Source organism: Mirounga leonina, unplaced genomic scaffold, assembly GCF_011800145.1.
Source record: "Mirounga leonina isolate KUSES-001 unplaced genomic scaffold, KU_Mleo_1.0 Mir_224, whole genome shotgun sequence".
NCBI lineage: Eukaryota > Metazoa > Chordata > Mammalia > Carnivora > Phocidae > Mirounga > Mirounga leonina.
The window spans coordinates 18,641,443-18,664,634 of record NW_023270615.1 but is presented as its reverse complement, the minus strand read 5'-3'; the positions used below and the strand labels follow the sequence as shown (position 1 = coordinate 18,664,634).

The window sequence follows — 23,192 nt, the reverse complement described above, 5'->3', positions numbered from 1 at the left end:
GTCTGTGCCCTGCCCCCGACCCGGGGACCGGAGGTGACGGGGTGGCTGGGGGGCCAGGCACTGGAAGACTCCAGGCTCAGAATGAAAGAGGGAATATCATGCAGATCCTAGAGACGTTAGAGGTATAATAAAGGAATATTATGGGGCAACTTTATTCCAACACGTTGGACAACTTAGAGGAAATGGACAGATTCCTGGAACACACAAAACACCAGGACCAACCTACAGAAAATTTTAGCAGCCCTATGTCAAGACACCGAATTCTTACTTGAAAACCTCCCCATAAAGAACACCCCAGATGGCTTCACTAGTAAATTCTATCACACACTTAGGGAAGAAACAAAACTGCTCCCACACAAGCTCTCTTTTAAAAAAATAATAAAGGGGCACCTGGGTGGCTTAGTCGGTTGAGCATCTGACTCTTGATTTTGGCTCAGGTCATGACCTCAGAGTCGTGTCAGCCTCTGCACTCAGTGCAGAGTCTGCCAGAGATTCTCCCTCTCCCTCTGTCCCTGCCTCGGCTCACATGCTCATGTGTGTGCTCTCTCTAAATTAAGTAAATAAATCTTTAAAAAAATAATAAATAAGTACTTCCCAAATCATTGTGTGGGGCCAACATTACCCTGATACTGAAAGCAGACAGATATTACAAGAAAAGAACACAATATCCCTCATGAATACAGTTATAAACGTCCTTAACAAAATTGTACCAAATTAAATCTAGCAATATGTAGGAAAAATAATATTTCACGACCATCTGGGGTTTGTGCTACCAATGCAAGGCTGTTTAACATGCAAAAATTAATCAACATAATTCACCATACTTATGAAAAAGAAAGAAAAATCGTACAATTATCTCCATAGAAACAGAAAAAGCATTGACAAAATTCAACATCCATTTATGATAAAAACTCTCAGCAAAAGGCATCCAGATAAAATCTTCACCTAACATCGTATTTCATGAAAAAGCATAAAGTTCTTCCTATGATTGGGAACAGACGAGAATGTCCACTTTTACCACTTGGGTGAAACAGCATGCTGAAGGTCCTAGACAAGAGAATGAGAAGAGAAAAAGACACAGACAGCATTCCAGTTGGAAAAGAGAAGTAAATGGTCCCTATCCATAGCTGTCAGGATTATCTATGTGCAAAATCTTAAGCGGTTACAGGAAAAGCTATTCAAACAAGTAAGTAAACTTAGAAAGGTCACAGAATAAACAAGCAATAAAAAAAAATCAATTGTAAACACTCGCAATAAACTGCACAATAAAACTTTAAGAAATCCATTCATAACAACATTAAAAAACATGAAGTACTTATGAATACATCTGATAAAATATGTATAAAACCTGTATGTGGGCCTCTGCACGTCACCACTAGGAGACACAGGGGAAATGGACGTGGATGGGGGGATGGCCCACCTCGCTGGCTGAGAGACTCAGTGTTGTGAAGATGTCAATTCTCTCCAAATTATTTAAGGAGTTGATGTGATCCCAGTCAAAAATCCAAGCAAGTGTTTTTATAGAAGTTGACAAGAGGATTTTAAATTCATATGGAAATGCAAAGGGTCTAGACTAGACAAAACCATCTGGAAACAAAGCTCAATTGGGAGGCTCACACTACCTAACTTTAAGACTTTTCATAAGGCAACAGTTATGGAGACACAGAGGTTGGGGGGCCGATGAGGAACAATCCAGAATGGGCCAGAATCAAGTCCAGAAACAGAGCCACACCGATAAGCTCGGGTACTTTCCAAACACAATGCCGAGAGAATCCAACGGGAAGGATCGTGTCTTTAAATCAATGGTACTGGAACTGATTATCTAATATGGAAAACAATGAACCTCAATCCTCGGCATTTTCCAGTTAAAAACGAACTCAAAACGGACAACAGATCTCTACATAATGGATAAAACCATTAACATTTTCAGAAGAAAACACAGGAGAAAAATCTCCATGACTCTAGGCCTTAGGCAAAGATTTCGTAAATAGGACACAAAAAGCACAAACTGCTAAAAACAGTCGATAAAACGGTATTGAATCAGAACCGAAAACATCTGCCATTTGAAAGATGTCATTAATAAAATAAAAAGGCGGCCACAGACAGGGAGAATATTTGCAATACATATCTGAATCCGGAACACATGAACAGCTCTCAGAACCCAAATATAAGAAGACAACCCTATTCAAACGTGGGCAGAAGATGTGGAGAGGTACTTCGCAGAATATTTACACATAAACCCAGGAAAAGCTGCTCAACTAAAATCTCGAGGATACAGCACGTAACGCATTAGAAGAGCTAAAATTAAAGACGGTGACAGCAAGTGTCAGCAAGGCTGGGAAACTGTCCTTTCACACGTCAGCACAGGGATGGGGAATGATCCAGGCTCCGTGGAAAACAGTCTGCCTGTTTCTCAGAAAGTTAAATAACAGACGCTTACTGCATACCCCGCAGGTGCACTCATTCACAGCTACCCAGGAGGAGGAAAACCCACGTCCGCACCAAGATGCGCACATGAACGCACACGCTTTTTACCGCTTTTTAGTTTATTTATTTACTTGAGAGAGAGGGAGACATCAAGCACAAGCGGGGGGAGCTGCAGAGGCAGAGGGAGAAGCAGACCTCCTGCGGAGCGGGGAGTCCCATGCTGGACTTGACCCCAGGACCCCGAGATCACGACCTGAGCCAGAGGCAGATGCTTAACCGACTGAGCCCCCCAGGTGCCCTGCTTCATACCACTTCTTATTATAAAACATGCACAAGGTAACATTTCCCTGTTAAAGTGTACCATGCGGTGACACAGAGTACGTTCCCAGCGCCGTGCAACCATGACCAGGATGCAGTTCCAGAGCCCTTTCTTCGCCCCAAAAGGAAACCCTGCTCACATGAACTCCCCCCATCCCCTCCCCCAGCCGCAGGCCCCCTGACTGCTTCCGGTCTCCACCAACCCACCTATTCCAGACATTTCACGTAAATGGAATCACAGAATATGTCCCCGTCCATGTCCCTGCTCAGTTAGCACAATGTTTCCTAGGGGCATCCGCGATGCAGCATGTCAGCGCTTCGTCCCGGTGTGGCGGGACACGTCCGCCCGGCCATTCATCCACTGACGCCTGCGTGGCTCCCAGCTCACGGCTGTTGCTGGCACTGCAGTTTTTGGCTCGAACGCCTGCGGGGTCCCAGGGCTATCCTACACGGAAGTCCTCGAGGACTCTCCTTGCTGCACAATGTCCCATTCCCGCCGCAAGGCACCAGGCTCTCATTCCTCCCGAGCTCCCAACCCTGTTTCTGGGCAAGAGCCCGTCTGATGGGTAGGAAGTGGTATCTCATCATGATTTTGCTCTGCGCTTGCCCCGTGACTAATGATAGTGAGCATCCTACCATATGCTTCCCCGTCCTTTCTGCATCTTCTTGGAGACGTGTCTACTCACGTTTAAGTGGCTGCGTTTCCTCCTGTGTTGAGCTGTAGCCCACAGCACTTTTATTCCCAACAACCCCAAATGGGAGGCAATGCAAACATCTAACAACAGGTGCACGAATCGATAAACCCTGGGGCACCCAACCATTCAACAGAACTCAGCCCTAAACAGACACGGAGTTCTTGCGCACACAGTAACACGTAAGAATCTCAAAACCACCGCGCTGCGCGAAAGCAGCCAGACCCACAGTCTGTGAACATGCCTCCCTTTTGAAACTCTTGAAGAAACACGTCTCATCGGCCATAATCTAATCTCAGCAGATCAGCGGTCACCTGGGCAGGGGGCTGAGTGCAAAGGGCAAGAGGGAACCTGGGGAGTGCTCACAGGCCAAAGGGTCTCGGTCACCCCCAGGCAACCCTTCCGTGAGAGGGCCAGGCTGCGGGGCACGTTGGTGAACCGCTGCGTGGGCGTGGCACGTCCGACCCCAGGGCCTGTTGTCACCATTACGGCGGCAGCCACATGGCTGGGCACATTTCTCAAAACACTCCGCGTGCCCCGAAAACGGGCCTGTTGCCGTGTGGCAATCACACCTCATTAAAACTGGTGAAGCAAGCGCTGTCCCTCTGGGCGAGCACCCGGCCTCGGCCGCGCCGTCCACCCCAGGGCTCGTGCACGCGCCAGCCGGGCCTTGACCCGGGGGCCACGGCTTCACAGACCCGCTCTCAGCCGGCGGTCAGGTGCCCCGGGATGAAGTCGCTGTTCTAGACAAGACCCGGGTCCTCGCTGGTGGCCGGGGCCCACCTGCATGAGATGCCAGGTCACAGCCAGAGGGAACGTTCACAGTCCCCCTGCGGCCACACGGCCCCCAGGACGGGGCCCCACTTCCAGCCTCGGCTTCTGGGCAGACCTGCCCCGCAGTGGACCTGCCCCCTCCCTCCTTCTGCCCAGCACCGTCGGACGGCAGCCCACCCTGCCCGGGCGCCGGGTGGACAGCTCTCCAGGGCCCCCGGTGCCCACCCGTGAGCTCCCGTCTGTGCCTCCACAGCGCCCTCTGGCGCCCCGGCCCCTCCTGTGCGTGGACCCCGGGCGGGCGGCGAGCTGAGGTGCAGGGCACGCAGGCTGCAGGCCACACTGCAAGCTGGTGGGGAGACCCCCGGGGCCGGCCGGCTCCCCCACCTGGAGGGCTCCAGCAAGAGCCACCTCCCCACTGCCTTCACGGCTCGTCCCTCCCTTCAGGACCCAGACCCCGACACCACCTGGCTGCCCCCACCCCACTGACCGGGCACCCCCGCAAGGCCAGCCCGCAAAACAGGGGCCGCAGTCCCCCCTCCCTGCCTCCTGAGCTCTTGGCCGACCACGCCCCAGGCCACCTCAGCTCTCCAGCCTCCTCCAGGTTCCCGGGGTCAGCTCTGAGCCCTCACCGCACGGGACCCCTCGGCTGGGCGGCCTTCCTCCGGCCTCACTGGCCACCGCTCACGGTCCCTCAGGTGTCGTCTCCTCTCTCTGCCTCTGGCTGTCCCGTGCTGACCCGCAGCTTTAAAAGCTCCATCCCTGGGGGCGCCTCCATGGTGCCGTGGGTCGAGCGTCCGACTCGGGGTTTCGGCTCAGGTCAGGATCTCAGGGTCGAGAGGCTGAGCCCCAAGTTGGGCCCCCCGCTCAGCGCCGTGTCTGCTTGGGATTCTCTCTCTCGCTCCGCCTCTCCCCCTCCCCGCTCGCGCATGCGTGCTCACACTCCCGCTCTCGTGCTCTCTCAAAACGAAATAATAAAACAAAATACAAAAGAAAAGCTCCACCCCTGCCCCAGCAGCAGGCTGACACCCCAGCCTCGCCGGCCCACCGGCTCCTCACACCCGCACGTGGACGGCGCGGGCTCGCAGGCACGACCCGGGGAGCGGCCGTCCTCCCTGACTCCCCACAAGGGCTCGCCCGCGACGGCCCCAGCCCAGGGTGACCCAGCTGCACCCCGCGTCCGGTCGCCTGAGCCTGAGTCTCGGGGTGCCCCGGCCTCCTGCTGCGGCACCGCCCGTGAGCGCCGCGTTCCACACACGGGGACGTGGCCCGACCCCGGCGCCCCTCCCGCCCACTGGCCGGCTGATTTCGAGTCCCAAACACCCCACGACGGCCCCGCGTGGGACAGAACCTGACTTCTCGGCCTCGCCGGCCGGCCCTCTCCCCCAGCCTGGCGGGGGCGCCCCGCGGGCACGGCCCTCGGCACCTCGGCTTCTCGCTGTGGCGGGCGCTCGGCACACAGCCGCCAGCCGAAGCCCCCCGTTCAGCGGACGAGCGTGTGAGGTGCTGGTGGGCCCCCCACGAGGGGAGGCGTCACGCTCTGGTCCCGAGCGACGGCGGGCGGCTCTCGCCCCGCAGACTTGCAGCCTGGACCGCGGGCTGGGAGCGGTGCCGCCGGGGCGGGCCCCTCCTCGCCACACAGCGGACACGGGTGCGGGCGCCGAGCGCGGGGGCAGAGCGCCCACCTCAACGCACAGCCGCAAGCCAAACACCACCCGAATGCGGGATCAGAGCAAATGCCACTCCGGCGGTCAAAGCTCCTAGAAGGTCTCGCACTAGGCAAATCGGGGGAAAACCCCTCGGATCCCAGGCCATTTGTGCTTTCCACCTGGCAGACTCACCGTCTTTATGCTTTTCAGTTAGCGTGGCTGGAAGTGACTTAACATACCCTCTACTAAGCGAAAGCAAAAACAAAGCAAGCACGGAGAATGAGTGGAACTGCCCACGGGGCTGCACCCCCACCCGCCGGGGGCACCTGCCAGCCAAGGCTCTGGACGACGTTGCGTTGGCTCTTGGGCCGCAGAGGGGGCCGCGCCTCTCCACCTGAACCAGGACCGGCTGGGGCTGAGCTGAGGCCCCCCCGCCCCAGGCCCCAGGCCCCAGGAGAGCACAGACGACCTCTGCCGAGGTCTGGCCTCGCTGGGCGACACGCTGGCGTTCGCGGCTCAGGGTCTGGGGCTGGTCTCCCCGGCTGCCGAGGGCAAGGCGCCCATGTCTGTCTCCTCACGGCCCACAGAGCACTTGCTCAGAGGGCCAGGACCACTGACTGCAGAGCACCTCACGTAAACCACGTCATCCCTACTACGGTGTGCAGGAACACGGGTTTCTACAAATCAAGTCCCGTTTGTAATAAATTTAAATGTAGAAACTTGGAATATTTAGAAAAGGACATTATATTACCTAATGAAGAAACCCTTCTTAAAAATTAATTTTTAGACTGAAAAAAAAATTCCATTATAAAAACAACTGAACAGAAGTACATAGAAGGGAAAAAAGTAGTTTCTCTTCCTCTTTCATCCCTTCCCTTGTCCTTCCCCCAATACACATGCACACGTGCATGCACACACATGCACACATGTATGCACACACGTACACATGTATGCACACATACGCACACACAGCACACATAAACAATGCACAAACACACAGCACACACACATGCACACATATATGCACACACACAGCACATATACACATGCACGCACAGCACGCACACACGCACATGCACACACAGCACACATGCACAAACATACAAAGCACACACACATGTATGCACACACACAGCACACATACACACATGCACACAGATACATAGCATGTACCCACATACACATGCATACATGCACACACGTGCACGCACATGCATGCACACACACAGACACACACACACAGCCTAGGGCCTGGAGCAGCTCCTGGTGTCCACAGCGGGCACTCCACAATTATCTGTTGAAAAGCGCTATGTGCCTGTCCAGGTTGCTTTTGACATGTACGCACATGAAAACCGGCTCCTTCCATACATTCTCCATGAAGAAGCAGTGGTTTCACTTCATGTGTCGGCACCTCTTTTGAAGGAAACCTCTGCACTGTGTCATGAGCTGAAGGACCTCTGGTGTATTTCTGGGAGGGGACGTGTGGTTCTTAGGTTATGATACACTTTTTTTTTTTTTTAAAGATTTTATTTATTTATTTGAGAGAGAATGAGATAGAGAGAGAGCACACGAGAGGGGGGAGGGTCAGAGGGAGAAGCAGGCTCCCCGCCGAGCAGGGAGCCCGATGCGGGACTCGATCCCGGGACTCCAGGATCATGGTCTGAGCCGAAGGCAGGTCACTTAACCAACTGAGCCACCCAGGCGCCCCTATGATACACTTTTTATGACAGAGAATTTTGAAAATAAAGGAAGTGGACAGAACTGAATAATGAGGGTTAACGAGGTACCCTCCCCCAGACCCAACCACCCCCGGACAAGGCCACCCCTCCAAACCCACCCGCCTCCCACCCTGCTGATGGGAAACAGACCCCAAATGCTCTCTCGCTTCCTCTGCACACCCTCCCGTGTCCGCAGCTCACAGGTCATTTCAGCACGACCACAGCACTGCTCTTAAGGACTATGACCGTTCTTTTTAAAATCATCACTTGCACGACAAATATCAACTGTCTCATAAACACCGTAATTTTTTAAAAGAATGATTCTTGAGTTAAATCAAGTGCTGGTCTGACTGCGTTTTGTCCAGAGCCTGCAGTCCTGGGGAGCTGCTCAGAAGTGGCCCAGGCAGAGGGTGCAGTCTGCGCCCCCATGGACAGCATCTGAGGCTTTTAGGCCACAGAAGGACCCCCACCCCGCGGGAGGCGCACCCAGACCTCGGATGCCTCAGGATGCTTCAAAGCCCTGGACTGGTGGCGGGCGCAGGGAGCGGCCCTGGCACGGCGCTCGGGGAGCGTCAGGCAAGCTGAAAGTGAGCCACTCAAGGAACTGGGATGGGCTACTTGCTCAGCCCCCAAATCACCTTAATTGTTGTGCCGACAAACGCCACCCCCTCTCCAGGCAAGGCCAACTACGCGCCCTCCCAAATCAGCAGGTATTTCCTCCTAGTAAATTCTGGCTTCCCCGTGTCACCCCCACCACCAACGGGAAGCCTGCAAATTGCTGCGAGCTGAGCCCCTGTTCCAGTGCCAAGGAGCCTGCCTGACCGGCCCTGCTCTCAGGCGACGCCCCAAGACGTCCCCAGACGGCCCCAGCCCAGTGGTGCGGGGGCAGACCCAAGACCGAGGCAGAGGAGACCTACCCCCCCACCCCGGTGCCCCCATCCCTTCTGTTCAGACATTTTCCTTCTTCTAGTCTCCCTTCTGCCGTGGTGACAGGGCCAGAGAGAAGCAACTGCTCCCAACTGGGAACTGCGAAGCCGGTGGCCTTTCTCCCAGCACCAGCCCCCATCAGCCGCCAGCAAATTCGTCTGTAGGGTTCTGCACGGCCAGCTTCACCGCCCAGCCACCCTGCACGCCCGGCCACTTAACAGACTACCCCTGCTGCTCCCGGCAGAGCCCGGGGGGCACGGGGGCACTCAGAGCTCGTGCCGGCCACCTTGCCTCCCAGCAGCTCTTTCAACCAAGCAAATTCTTAGACGAAGAGGAAAGTCACTGTAAATTATGGAACAATCGGGAAGCGAATCCCCGGCCCCAGCAGCAGGGGCCTACCCCAGCCAGCAGTGGGGATGCCTGGGGACCAGGGTCCCAGCTGCCGACCCAGGGGCTCTGGCCCCAGACTCACCACTCAGGACACGGCGTCAGGAGAAGGCTCTGCAGCCACCCTCCCTGCCCTGCCTGTTCCTCCCTCAACACCAGAAATGGGACCCAGAAGGAGGGGCCAGAGGCCTGGGCCCGTCCACACTGGGTGTGGGAGAGGCAGAGGACCCACGATCTGTGCAATGCGTTATTGATTTTGCTATGGGCGGGCACCATTAGCGTGCACTCCCAAGACTGGCCTAGACAACCCCGCCTGGTGTGGGGAAGGCCGTCCAGATGAAATCCGCCTCAGATAACCCACACGGCGGGGATCACAAGGGAATGACATCATTAAGGTCATCTCCCTGCCTCCCCTAACCCCACCCCCGCGCCCCAGAACTGCTGGAGAGCTGTGCAGCGTGGCCTTGCACCCCACACCCCAGCTTGGGTGTGTGCACTGCCCGTCAGGGCCTGAGCAAGGCCAGCAGGCCACCCCAGTCACCAGGGGAGGGGGCTCTGCAAAGCTGCATCTTCCAACAGACTTGTGCTAGTCTGGGCAGAGGGTGGGCAGAGGAACTCAACAGCACTATTTCAGAGGCAAACAGATGGCAAAGCCCATCGTGGGGAGTCAGTCACTCCCCCCACCCCCAGCTCATGGTCCTGCAAGGGAGTGATGGAGCAGAGCGACCTCGCATTGTCACTGATGAGGTTTTCTTCCTTCCTTTCATTCACCTGCTGTGTGTAGCACAAACACTTCCAGCCTGAAGTGAGGGTCTGGCTCCCTGAGGGCCAGCCCTTGGCCACAGAGAGAGCCACTGAGTCTCTCGCCATCCCCTCATTCCTGAGGCTTTATCCCTGGTGGCACACGGTGCCTGGAGTACTCAGAGCAGGCCGGCTTTATTCTTCTCTATTTTTGCAGACGATGTGCATAGATACCAACCGTTCAAGTGACAATTGGGGCATTATCTCCACCAGAATCCTGGCCCCAGCGCTGGCTGAGGCAGCCTGTTTCTGGGACACAGTAAACACTCCCAAATAACGGTGCCCAGGCCGCCAGCAGGCTGGCCCCAGGCCTGGGGCAGATATGAGGTGACAGCCCACGATGTCACTTCACCCCCTGCAAAGGAAACTTCCGCTCCGTGGCGCCTGGTGGACCTGAATAGACTCGGGAACAGAGGGGCCAGCTGCTTGGCCACAAGCCCCAGGTCGGGCCTGGCCACCCCCCCGGGCCTAGCCATGCTCAAGGTAAGGGGAGGCTTTTAAAACAAAAGCAGAGCAACTTTGGGAGGCACAGGGCTGGGGAGCAGGGCCCAGCCCTTGACAACAGGCCTCATTTTCCGTGAACTGCCCGTCTGTACACTCACACGCACCCCCCCACCCCAACACTAAATCCAGCAAACGAGCCAAGGACCTCCACCCAACTCTCCCTTCCATGTGTGCACCGGCAGAACCCCAGGGGATTCGGCTCCCCGCCGCTCACCAGGCGCTGCAACAGGTGCAGCCCCAGCTAAAGCTGCTGACTCCCCTTGGCTGTTCTAGAATCACGCAGCGGAAACCCTGAAGGAAGCTGAGGCCTGCAGCACTCACCGCCGGGGCCCTGACCTGCCCCACCTGTCTGAGTGCGCGCCTCCGGTCGGGCGCACGGGGGCCGCGGCCTCCGACCGAAAGAGAAGCCCGCGGCGCCCGGCCAGGCCCAAGTGGCCGGAGCCGGCGCGGGCCCAGGGGCCAGGGGCGCGGCGGGCCTGGCCGGAGCGCCGCCCCCGCTCGCACCCCGCTCGGCCGCACGCGCCGCGCCCCCGAGCCACCTGCGCGCCGGGCCCGGAGGGCGCTCGGGAGGGGAGGGGTCCCGAAGGTCCTGGGAGGGGCCTGGGGGGCTCCCAGGCGGAGACTCTGGGAGGGTCCGAGGAAGGGACTCCGGGAGGGTCCGGGGTCCGGGGCGGAGACTCGGGGAGGGTCTGGCGGGTGGAGGCTCCGGGGCGCTAGCTGGCGCCCGGGGTCTCCGGGAGGGTCCCGCCGCCCCCGCGCACCTGCGGGCCCGCGCTCCCGCCGCCCGCCGGCCCTTACCTGGCGTGGCGCGCCCCGGCCGCGCGTCCCGGTGGTGCCCGGCCGGCCGAGCGCGGGCGCAGGAATGGCGGCGGCGGCGGCGGCGCGGAGCGGGCTCTGCGGGCCGGTTCGGGCCGCGCTCGGAGGCGCGGCGAGGCCCGGCGGCGCGGGGATGCTGCGGCGCGCGAGGGCGCGGAGGCCGGCGCGGGAGGGAGGGCGCGGGCGGCGCGCAGGCCCCTCCTCCGCCGCCCGCCTCCCCTTCCCGCCGCCTCCTCCTCCCCGCCCCGAGACTCCTCCTCGCCCGCGTCTCGTCCCCTCCCCTTGGCCCTCCCCTTTCTTCACCTTCCTCCGCTACTCCTCTGCCTCCCCCCGCCTCCCCTCTTTCCCTCCCTCCTCCTCGCCCCGCGGGGCCGCAGAGGCTGCCCCTGCCCTGGCCAGGCCTCTGCTGGGTCCAGAACCGGTTCCGATGAAGGGCCCGGTTACCCCCCTTCCTCACCACCTGCTAATGGACCAGCTTGCGCTTTCTGGGAACCCGGGCTGAACTCACGCACCCTTTCCAGGCCCCCCAACCCCAAGGTCTCCTGCACCCCCAGGCTCTCTTGCCGACTCAGCTGGGAACCTGCCCAGCACAAATGTGTGGACAGACCGTGTGCGCTCCCAGGATGGTTGTTCCTTTGCTTCTCAGTAAATCTGCAAGAACATTCCAGACAGACCCCCTGCGTTTTCCCAGAGTGAGGTGGGCAGTTACCTGGTCCAATCTAGGTTTGTCCAAGCCCTTCTGGGCCTCCGCGCCAGGTGTCAGCCACGTGTTCACTGTCTTCTACACCGAATGGCAAACCGTTTCCCAGTGCTGCCCCTGGTGACACGTTTGTACTCACACAGGGTGTGGGGGGCCCTGGGGGGCCCCTGAAGACTGCTCCCCTCGGCCCTGGAGGGAGAGGTAACCTTGGGAAGGCCATCAGGCCTGCTGAGGGATGCTGTCCAGAGGAAAGAACAGAGTTCCCCGTGAGCCAGTGGGGATTGCACCCCGTGTAGGAGTCGGGGCACCCTCTCTGGGCCTGGCGCTCATGGCCTGGGCCGCAGCACCCTCCGAGGGGACCTGGGACTGCTCTCCTGGTGACCGCTGCTGCTGAGAACCAGAGTGAGAGTTTAAAAATGAAGACTTCCCTAAATGATCCATAACATCCCAAGAGCCTCGTCCCCTTCATGGGCCTCTTGCCTTTCCCCACGAGCCAGGCCTCAGGACCAGTGGACCCACAAGGGCCGGCGAAGTTTAAGACGAAGTTAGCGCTGAGGGTGCAGGCAGGGGTGAGTGTGGGCTCACCCGCTCTCCCTCTGTGTGGTGGCGGCGGGGGTCATGACCTGGAATCTCAGAGGCTTCGGTTCCTCTTGCCTTTCATGCTTCCAAGGTGACCTTGGGAGCCCCATCCCGCCCTCCCCAAGGTGAGGATACGGTGGCCGGCTCCGAGCGTGGCTGGGCATTGCCGAGAGAATGGTGGGCTCCCCAATGCTGTGTGCTCCAGGTTGGATGCTGGGCGACTGTACAGCAAAGTGGGGAGAAGTCCTTTCCAAGCTCCTCTGGTCAGAGGAGCTGTGACTCTAGATCCCCATCCCATTGTGATTAAAATCTGGTGTCAAGAGATTAGGGCAGGGCTGTTTTAACAGCATCCCATTCCCCGGAGCAGGGACCCACTCTCAGGATCCAGAACTGTGAGCATCGCAGAGGTGGGAGGGGGATGCTCCCCTTTATTCCTGACTCATTGGACACCTCTGGAACACGGTGCCCTTGCCTGGTGCCCAAGGACGGCCACCAGCAGGCCGTAGGAGGGAGGTCGACACATCAGGAGACGTCAGCCTGAAGAATGGACGTGTGTGGAGCACAAGATGGTGGAATCCAAATATTTGCAAAACTGTCCAGGAAGAAGGATTACCCTGTGGGGTTATGAAGGGCAGAAGGAGGACAGATGGGTGGAAATTAAATTGGAGAGTATATTTCCGCTCCTTGTGAGCGCTTTCTGGCAGACTCGCCTGCCCAGGAGCCGCTGCCCCTGGAGGAGCATGTCCTTCAGAGCCAGCGTCTAGACAGGTCCTGGGGCCACCGCGGAGGGAGGGGCCTGATTGGATGACCTTAGGAGCCTCTCCCAGCTGCTAGACCCGTGCCCTGCACCCCGTCCCACTCACTCTGAGGGGCAGAGGGCGGCCCAGCAAGCCAGAGACTTGTTAGCGCCCTGACGCTGAGCCTCAGCACCTTACACCCTGACCCTGTCCGGCCTGTTCCCTTATCTGTGTACGTCCGTGGAAAGGGGCGGATTTAGGGTGAGCGCCGCTCGCTTCCCACCCCCAGCCCATGGAGGGCCTCCTGTCGCTGTGGCCTCACCCCTGTCACACCGAGTGACCCACTTAGTCTCTTTGTTCTTGTTGTTGCCAGTTCCCATTCCATCATGGGACATCCTACACACGTACATAAGAGCAATCAAATGAGCCTGGGGCACAGGGTGGCAATCTTGTGTCACCTCTGACCCACCTCCGCACCCCTCCCAATGCTAATCTGACACACATCAGTGACAGCCCATCCACCAATCTGTCCTGGAGCTTCTCCAGAAATGCAAAGTGACTGGACTCATGGGTGTCTCCGCATGTCTCCGACGCCCTCTCTGTGCGGACGAGCATGATTGCCTAGATGATATTACATCCACTATGCGTGGAGGCTCCGTGCGGCAGCCCAGGCACCACGGGGTCTGCTAGGCTTCCACCCTCGCCGGCGTGGACCTGAGGACAGACACCCGCTTCTCTGTCTCCCTGCCTCCTGGGGCAGCAGAACATGGATGCCGTTGGCTGGGAACAGCTTTAAGACGGCCCCATGGGGAGTATTTGAGCACCAGAGGAAGGGTTTTCCAGAAGAGCAGGTGCATTGCGTTCCTCGGGCTCCAGCAGGTGCAGCCCCAGCCCGGGCCTTAGCACGTCGGCTGTCAAGCAAAGGGAAGCAGCGGCCCTGCAGAAACTGGCCCTCGGGGGCCGAGGCAATGTCTGGGGAGCCCGAACCACTGCCAGGTCCAGGCAGATGTCTTCTGGATGCAACCACAAAGTGCATGAGTGCCACTCCACCCCGCACCGTCCGTCCACCACCCCACACAAGGCCCACCTCCCGGCAGCCCCCCTGAGATGAAGGGTCCCCGGGGTCATCGTCAGAGCACCCTCTTCAGCTGGAAAGGAAGGTGGGGGGTGAAAATGTTGCCCCTTTTCCCCATCCATTCCATCTGCACGGACCCTCCAAAGTCCCCCCAGATTACGAATTTTAAAGCACATCCCCAGACTTCAGATCCCCAGAACTTAGCACAATGCTTATGTAAAATCGCTCCCAAACCTGTTTATTTTATTATTAACAGAGGGGATGGGACTCTTAGTGGCGAGTGACCGAAGTTCAGCTACAATCTTGGCTCATTGACCTGTAGAGGGGCTGCAGATACAGCTGGATCCAGGGGCTGAGAAGCCATTGTTGGTCTTCTTCCTCTCCTGTCTCTCATGGCCTCTGGTTCTGCTTGTGTGTGGGTTTCACACTCCTGCCACAATCCACAAGAATGACAAAGACTCTTTCTCGCCCTACGAAGCATCTCATGGAAAGACTTGGGTCAGGTCTCTGGCCCAACCCATGAACTTATAACCCCGAACAGGCTGGGGAGCCACGACTGGTCAGACCTGGGCCACTTGCCTATGCCTGGGGCGGAGTGTGGTCCTGCATCTCGCAGAACCTTGGGGCTGGGTGGGAGCAGCGCCCTCATGAACAGATGGTCCTCAGCAGACAGGACCAGCACGCGTCCAGCTGCGTTAGAACCAGAGGGCAAATGTGTAATCACAGTGCATTCCTTTGGAGGCACGGTTTCCTGCCATAATAAAGAGACCTAAAATACAGCGGCTTCACCAAGGTGGCCATCTATTTACTTCTTACATGACACTGCCAGAGGTAGCCAGGCAGACCGTCCGTGGCCGGCGTCACCATCCTCCACTTGCAGGGAGGAAGGCCATGCTCATAAACTCAGCGGGACAGGAAGGGCACGCGCCAGCTCTGTCCCATAGCGTTGGCCAGAACTTGGTCCCAGGGCCGCCGGGAGCTGTGGGGACGCTCGGGCGTGCAGTCGCTAGCTGGGCAACTGCGCCCGGCTACCTGCGTACTGCAAGAAGGAAGGGGAAACTGGACACGAGTGCACATTCGGGAACCACCACACACGCTCTGGTGTGATTAGCATCGTCGTAAATGTACATGCACGACGACTGGCCCACTAGAACTCTAAAGTTGACAGCACCCACGTGGATGGGCATGCGGGAGCGCAGATGGTACAGCTGTGTTGGAAATAGGCTTAGCAGCACCTCCGAGGAGGACGGGCATATGCTCTGTAACCGGGCAGTCCCTCTTCTGGGGGTAGACACAGCAAAAGTCAGTGTGTTCCGTCAAGTAGAGACCCCACCCTGACTGGAGCAAGCCTGGGGGGCAGAGGATGCTGGTGGGCGGCGCCATGTCCCTGACCCCCCAGGGCTTGAGCTTCCACGATACAAACATGTGGGCCGGGCGTGCTGGCCTCCTTGTCCAGGGAGGTGATGGTCCGAACCAGGTCCGGTGGCTTGTGTTTATTCTTCAATGGCTGTGCCCGGATCTGGCCCAGACCTGTCAGAGGTTTTGTGCAGACACAGACAAGGACGGAACCACATGCGGGTAAGTCACCTGCCCCGGGATCGCGGGCCGCCCGTCAACCTCGCACCCGCCTCGGCCACCAGTTCATCAGCTGACTCTGGGAACAGGAAACTCATTGAGCCAGACTCCCCTCTGGTTAATCAGGGATGGGACAGCACCCAGAGTTGGTTTCTTGCAAGAGAAAACCTGCGGCCTCCTCACCGGCACCATCCTCCTGAGGTTGTCTCTTCACTGCGTCCCCTCTGGCCAAGGGCAGCCTCGCCCTCCCTGGCCCCCCGGCCTGGTTCCCTCGGGGAGCAGGACACCCACCATGAGCTCCCGCTCTCCCCACTTGCTGGCAAAGTGCTTGTCTGGTATTTTACTCAATGGAGCCAAAGTCATTTTGAAAGAGGGTATGTTTGCAAAGATGGAGTTACCCCCAAAATTAGGGTGAGTTTTTCTATCATGGAGGTAAAATACAAGAGTGAGGCAGACATCCAGAAGGAGAGTGTAGGGAAGGGCTTAGCTCCAAAAGGAAGCCTGTGTGTAGCATGTAGGTCTCATCCGTGTGGGCCTTAGAACGATCACACAGATGCATGAGAAGCAAACCAAGCAGGAACGGCCAGCCCTCCGTCCCCCCCACCTTCCAGGATGTGCAATCTGAGCACCTTGGGGCTTTCTCTTCCGGCCCTGGCTCCCCCTCAGACAAGCACGTAAATATGCACATGCTCTTTACAAGATCTGGTCTCAATTTCTCTCTCTCTGTTATTTATTTTAAACGTGGGACTGTCGCATTTAAACTTTACCCTGCCATTCACCCTGCAGCGTGTGCACCCCGCTCTGCTTCATTCCTCCGAAAATCATGTGCACAAGGGGAAAAAGCAGTTCAATCCAACAATATTGAGGTACATTTAAAAACGCTCCTCACCCTGCCTCCCATTCCAAGCTGCGGAGAACCCCCTTCTCCGTGCCGGGGGCTGCCCAACAGAAGGCACTCTGTCTCCTTGTTCATCGGCCGTAGACGGGGGCTGACGGTGTCTCTGCATGAGACATGACTTAGCACCCAGCTGCCCACATATCTGGTCCCTGCTGCAGTTTAGAGAATACACTGAATACAGCATATTGGAGAATACAGTTTAGAGAATATGCTGTTATTGTCCAAAGCTGGGCTCACGGGGTGCTTCTCCCCTCGCTCCCGGCGGTTTCGCCGAGTGAGATGAGAAACAAGCACCCGTCGACATCCTGTGCTCCCCTCTTGCCCGTTCACCTTCTCTTTGCCCCATCCACCTGCCAGGGGGTTACTTTTTCCACTGTGACGTTTCTGGGTTGACGTCTATAAAAACAGCACGTGGGAAGAACATGTGTGTGATCACTCGTCAGCAGTCATCATGCCTGCAGAGGGGGTGACGGCCAGAACCGTACCGGGGACGGGAATGGCGTCCCGGGCCACGGACGTGGGCTGCAGAAGGATGTCCCCAGCCCAGGGCACAGGCAGGCTCTGCTGTTTCCCTTGCCCACGCGCCCCGTTCGTGGTTGCCCCGAAGCTTCCCCTGTGTTCTCCTGCACTTTCTAAGACTCTTCCTCCGGAGCCTGCGCCTCCACCCAGCAGAGGTTTTCTGTCCAGTCAGTTTGAGGCCATTCCTTACCTGTGACCCCGTTTCTTCCCGGAGACATGCTGCCACCCGCCCGGCTCCTGGCCCGGCAGCCCTGGGCCTCTGTCTTACGTCCTGGCCCCAGACTGCCTCTGTCCTGGCTTGATCCCTGTTCCGTGGACCCACATCCTGCCCGTCCTGGCTGGCTCCCTCGTCTTGGGGGGCGCCCCCACCCCCAGGGGGCCCCGAGGCTCTGTGAGGTGTGCTCATGGTGAAATCAGGTGCATTCTCGCTGGCGGCTCGTGGACGGCCGTCGGGTTCGCCACTGGGACTGGTCAGGATCGTCTCTCCAGCCCTGGTTCTGGGATGTCTCGGGACAGGTGCCAGGTCGGTGGCTCTCCTTGGTGACCTCGGGCTCCCCCATCCTGAGCTCCCCTCCCTGACGCCTGTCCTTCTGTGGCTGCCGACCTCAGTTGCAGCTCTCCCAGCCGCCTGCACTCCTGTGTGTGCCTCCCGCGTTCTCCTCGAACTCCTCTGCCACTTTGTCATTCCAGGGACCCGAGCCTTCACTTCTAGGAGCCCCTTCCTGGCTTTCACTGGGTCTGGTGTTACTGACACAGACACGCTCTCCTCTCTTTTCTCCTAGGGTCTTCGTTTTCCTTTTCTGGGGGATTTTTTGAATTCTCCATGATTTTCTTCACCTCTTCTGCATTCCTTCCCTTGCAGGTGATTTGTTTGCATCTCTCTCTCCGCCATAAGCATGCCCTGGCGGCGACCCTGGCTCACTGTCGGGCGTGAGCCCGGACGTCCTGATGAGTGGCCAAGAACCCGCAGTGCGGGGCTTCAGGCAGGGGTCCGCCACGCCTCTGTCTTTCCTCTGTGGCCGTGCATTTCCCCGGGAACGGAGGTGGGGCACAGAGGCAGGGGTCAGCCCACCACCCGCAGGCCTGTCCCCTCCACGCCCCTGCCCTCCCCTGTTCTTGGCGTCTCTGAGGACGGGGAGGGCATGTGGTTCCTATACTTTACCCGGTTCCCCAGCCGCCGGCCTCCCCCGTCTTTGCGTTCAGGACTGCGTGATGCCCAGGACTCCTGGGCTCTGCGGCAAGACCATCCTGACTCTTGACCTCTGCTCTCCCAGCCTGCACATCGTGACATGCATCCATTTCCAGCGCCCAAATGTCCTTGACTGCTTTTAGCTACCGTCAACTCTTCTCTCATGCCCTGATTGATCGTTTCTTCCCCAGCATTTTCGTATGAGAACTTCCAGACAGACAGAAAAGCGACTTGGGTAGTGGTTGCGGGAATACCTACCAGGAATCCGGCGTCCTTGTGCCACCACGGTCATGCGGTCACACCTCCGAGCGCCCGTGTCTCCAGCTGGCAGTCCGTCCCATTTTCAAAAATGCATTTCTAATTAAGGATACTGCTACGCTGCTCCTAAACTCTTAATTTTTCAGTTGCACCTTGTTCCCCTCCATGGTTTCCGTCGCTCTCGGTGTCGAGGAAGCTAGCTGGAAGGCGTGTGATATTCTCTGGTCCCTCGAGCTGTCAGGGTTTCTCTGCGGTCAGCCGGCTCCTCTCTGGCGGCGGACGGCCTTCCCAGGCGTCCAGTGAGACTTGGATGCCTGTCGTCCAGGGGAATGAAAGCGACGATGGCAGGTACAGGGGGCTGGACAGGTTCCTGGGCTAACTGTAAGTGGGGGCCTCGCGCGGGCCGGGGCTCTCAGCTGGACTCTCCCAGACTGCGGGAGGGGGTGACGTAACGGAGTCCCTGGGGCCGGGCTCCCCCACACTGTGCGGGTCAGCTTGGGCCATACTGCCCTGCAGGCAGGGGTGAAGCACAGAGGCTGCTATGTTTACAGGGGTGGAGGCAGGACCGGCGGACACCCCTGCAGCTTGCACACCTTCACTGGTCTCGCTGCCTCCGCCAGATCCTCCCTCAGCTTCTCCATCCCTGGGCTGGTGCTTCATTGGCTCTGAGATGGCCCACATGGCCCAGGCTGGCAGCTTGGAGGCGGGGAGGGCAGGATGTGGTGGCCAGCCCATCTCTGGGCCCTGGTGTGGCCACACGACGCCTTCACGTGGACCCGCCCTTCCCCGTTCCCCATGCCCGGGCTCCAGAGACTGAGGCCTTTGTCGGGCTCTCGGCTCATACCAGCAAGAGGGAAAATCACGATGGGTGCCACTTCCCAGTTTCTGTGGTCCTGACGGGGCCACGTGGGCCCCCTCGCCGGCCCCATGCACCTACCAGAGCAAAGTGACCACCTGGAGAGTTTAAGTTCATTTTCACAGGGATACATCTGTGTATTTTCTTGGTTTCCGTGTGTTCTCATTTGGACATAATATGGATGGTCTCGTGCCCGTTGTGTTTATAATTCAGTAAATTAAATGTACCTAAAATACTACTTAATGACTTGAGGTATTTGCCTGCCAGGTGAAGCTGGGGCTTTGTTTATGGAACTGCTACCCTCTGTCATTCTTTACAAGCAGGAGTTTCGGCCCCAAGACCCTGAGAAGCATTACATCTCCCCGTGCCTCGGTCACACGCTGCCCCAGGCACCTCTTAGCTCCGTCCAGATTTGGGAGCCGCAAGCACCCAAACGGAGCGTTTTTTCTGCAAGTCTGCAAGGGTTCAGGGGGCCTGTGTACTTGTTCACGTGCGTTAGAGGACAACCCCCTAAATGTGGAAGCCTAATGACAGCTAAAAACGCCGTTCCCACTGAGCACTCACAGGGTCCACACACTGGAGTAAACTCTGTGTGCAAATATTTAGATTTTACCACTAAGTATTTAAAACATACAAAACGTATTGCAGGAGGACACAGCCAATACCCACCTGCAGGACGAAGGCTGCTGGCGAGGGAAGCCCCCCCAGGAGTCCCTGCCAGCTCCCCCCTCCTTGCTCCCCCCGAGGTCATGGCCTGGGGGTCTGTCTCTTGCGTTACCATGTGATCCGAGCTGAGGGTCTGTGCGCCCCGAGGAGCGCTTGCATTCTTGGGCAGGTTCTGAACTTCGTAGAAACGGTTCATGTGCCCAGCTCAGGGGCTTTTTGGGGACGTTAGCAGGACCAGGGTGTGGAAGGTGGCAAGGTGCCCTTCATAGGATTCAAGCTCCTTGACCCTCATCGAGCCTCGCAGTTTGCAGACTGCCTTTTCTGGCTGAACGCGGCCTCTCTCATTATTGTTCATCACATTCTATTTCTCCACGTCACGCCAAAAATCAGATGGTGATTTTTCCCCATCTGTTGCCACAATCTGCTCAAACTGTCACATTCCCAGAGCGCTCGGGAAATGAACGCACTCCCGCCTATGGATGGGGGTTTGGTCCTCAGCACTGTATTGGGATACTTGGCCTCTAACGTCACGTTCAGAAAAATTGCTGTTTTCTCTGATGCCTGTGGTGAGTGACACAGAAGTGACCAGAGGGACTTGGGCAGGATTCAATCCTGAAACTTCAAAATATTCTCCCCTCTAATACAGAAGTATTTAGTAAAGGAGCCTCTCAACCAAGGCCTCTCTTTTTCTAACACAAATATTTTTAGCGGATAGGGAAAAAATTGACGTACTCACTCACACCACCTTTCAAAGTCTCCAAGTGGCACACAGCTGAGTCTGGATGGACAAAATCCTGCCCCTGAAAGCGTTTCAGGAGAAAGGAGCAGAGAGTGGGCTATCCTAGTGTTGAGCTGCTTCTCTGATGCAGGACGCTGTTTCCCTTCTGGCTAAGAAAGTACAGAGCCGCCCCGCGGATGTACGGATGGCCCAAGGGCCCCGGGATGCCCCCCTGCGGCTATGTGGATGTCCTGAGGACAGCGGGGTGCCGTCCCGCGGATGTGCCGATGGCCGGAGGACCCCGGGATGCCCCCTGCGGCTGTGTGGATGGCCCGAGGACTCCAGGGTACCACCCCGCAGATGTGCAGATGGCCCGAGGGCCCGGGTGCCGCCCCGTGGATGTGCGGATGGCCCGACGACCCCGGTGCCGCCCCGTGGATGTGCGGATGGCCCGACGACCCCGGGTGCTGCCCCGCGGATGTGCCGATGGCCGGAGGACCCTGGGATGCCCCCTGTGGCTGTGTGGATGGCCCGAGGACTCCAGGGTACCGCCCCGCAGATGTGCGGATGGCCCGAGGGCCCGGGTGCCACCCCTCGGATGTGCGGATGGCCCAAGGACCCCGGTGCCACCCCTCGGATGTGCGGATGGCCCGAGGACCCCGGTGCCGCCCCGTGGATGTGCGGATGGCCCGACGACCCCGGGTGCTGCCCTGCGGATGTGCCGATGGCCGGAGGACCCCGGGATGCCCCCTGTGGCTGTGTGGATGGCCCGAGGACTCCAGGGTACCGCCCCGCACATGTGCGGATGGCCCGAGGGCCCGGGTGCCACCCCTTGGATGTGCCGATGGCCCGAGGACCCCAGGATGTCCCCCTGCAGCTGTGTGGATGCCCCGAGGACAGCGGGGTGCCGTCCCGCAGATGTGCCGACGGCCCGAGGACCCTGGGATGCTGCCCCGTGGCTGTGCGGATGGCCCGGGGACCCTGGGGAGCCGCCCTGCGGATGTGCCGATGGCCCAAGGACAGCGGGGTGCCGCCCTGCGGATGTGCCACCGGCCCGGGACAGGGGACAGTGGAGCAGGGCTGAACGAGGAAGTCCGTGGCAGAGCGGGGCGGTGACTTTTGTCTTGGGTACAGCAGCGGGTGTATTCACTGCGGACAAGTGGAAGGCAGCAAACTTTGCTCTGGAACAAACCCAGTTCTGAGAGGAGCGACCATCGGTCTAGATGTGTTTTCCAGAGGACAGTAGGGTGGCTTCCTCATGGCTCAGGTACCTGTCCCAGCCCCAATGCGCATTCCGCTAGGACAGCAGCCCCGCGGTCCCGCCCGACCAGCCCTGCCGGGGAGGAGGATCCTCAGGATGCCCCACACGCGGTGTTGTCGCTTTATAAAGGTCACCTTGTAGTCGCCTGCTGGCTCTGCCTTCAGAGCAGAAAATAGATTCCTCCCGTGGTCTGTAAAGAGCACACTTGCTGAGTGAGCTCGCTGAGATGGTTTATGCGGTTATTTTCACTGGGCCGGGACCGATTCTCACTCGCCTCTAACTATGTGACGCTGTGGCTGGCCCGAGTGGGACCCGCGGCCCCTCTGCTCCCCCCGACCCTCCTTCTATACCCAGAGGCAGGGGTTGTCCCTGATGCCCGTGAGTGAGTGGTGACCCTTGAGACCAAGGGCCGTGCTGCTTGGACTTGCCCTTCCTGGTTCTGTGAGGCAAGATTCCCCCATCTGGGACCTTCTTCTTCCTCCTCCTTCCCCGCCCCTGGCACACAGACCACAGCCTGCCGGGACTGTTCCAGCCGGGGCCAGGGAGCAGCCCTTGGGGGGGCCTGGCTTGGAGGTGGTGGGTGTAGGAGGGAAGGCCTCCTCCCCTGAGGGTAGCGCTTCCCCTCCACCGTAAGGAGCTCATGTCCTCGGGGTTCAGGCACTGGTAAATGTGTCTGTGCGGGAATCTGACCCCGTCTCTGTAGGGAGGCAGGTTTCAGCCGGGTCTGAGAAGCATACGGGATGATGGGTGTTCTAGGAACACCAGGAGAGGGACGTGCTGTACAGAGGGACGTGAGGACCCCTCTCCTTCCTTCTGTTTTGCATTCGAGGCTTCTCTCCTCGCCCAGGAGCCCGTTTGGACGAGGGAAAGCGCCTGGGCTCTGCAGGGGACTTCATGCCTGTCTACCATGAATTCATCCCCGTTCCTCCTTGGGATCAGGGACCCTAAGAGGCTTTGGCCCTTTCAGGGATGGAAGAGAGAGCAAAGGAAGGTAACAAGGGAGAAGACCCCCCTGGAAAAAGACCAAGGATGACTGTCAATCTGCCCCGGGGGGACAGGATGCCCCAGTGGGATCTGTCCCCCAGGAACCCTGGATTTGGGAAGCACAGCCCTGGGGGCCCAGCCTTGTTCAGGAATCATGCCTCCTGGGA

At 58.4% G+C, this 23,192-nt stretch overlaps 1 protein-coding gene across 1 annotated transcript in view; it reads right to left on the bottom strand.

Moving 5' to 3' along the window:
• The window catches only part of SEMA4D (semaphorin 4D), an 89,867-nt gene extending 74,093 nt beyond the window's left edge, over positions 1-15,774 (bottom strand). Inside the window, exons 1-3 of the mRNA XM_035028977.1 lie at positions 15,726-15,774; positions 15,494-15,631; positions 10,993-11,146 (exon numbers count right to left, since the gene is read on the bottom strand). Coding sequence (XP_034884868.1) covers positions 10,993-11,146; positions 15,494-15,631; positions 15,726-15,774 — 341 coding nt within the window. The remainder of the gene's footprint in view (positions 1-10,992; positions 11,147-15,493; positions 15,632-15,725) is intronic.
• Positions 15,775-23,192: the final 7,418 nt, after the last annotated feature.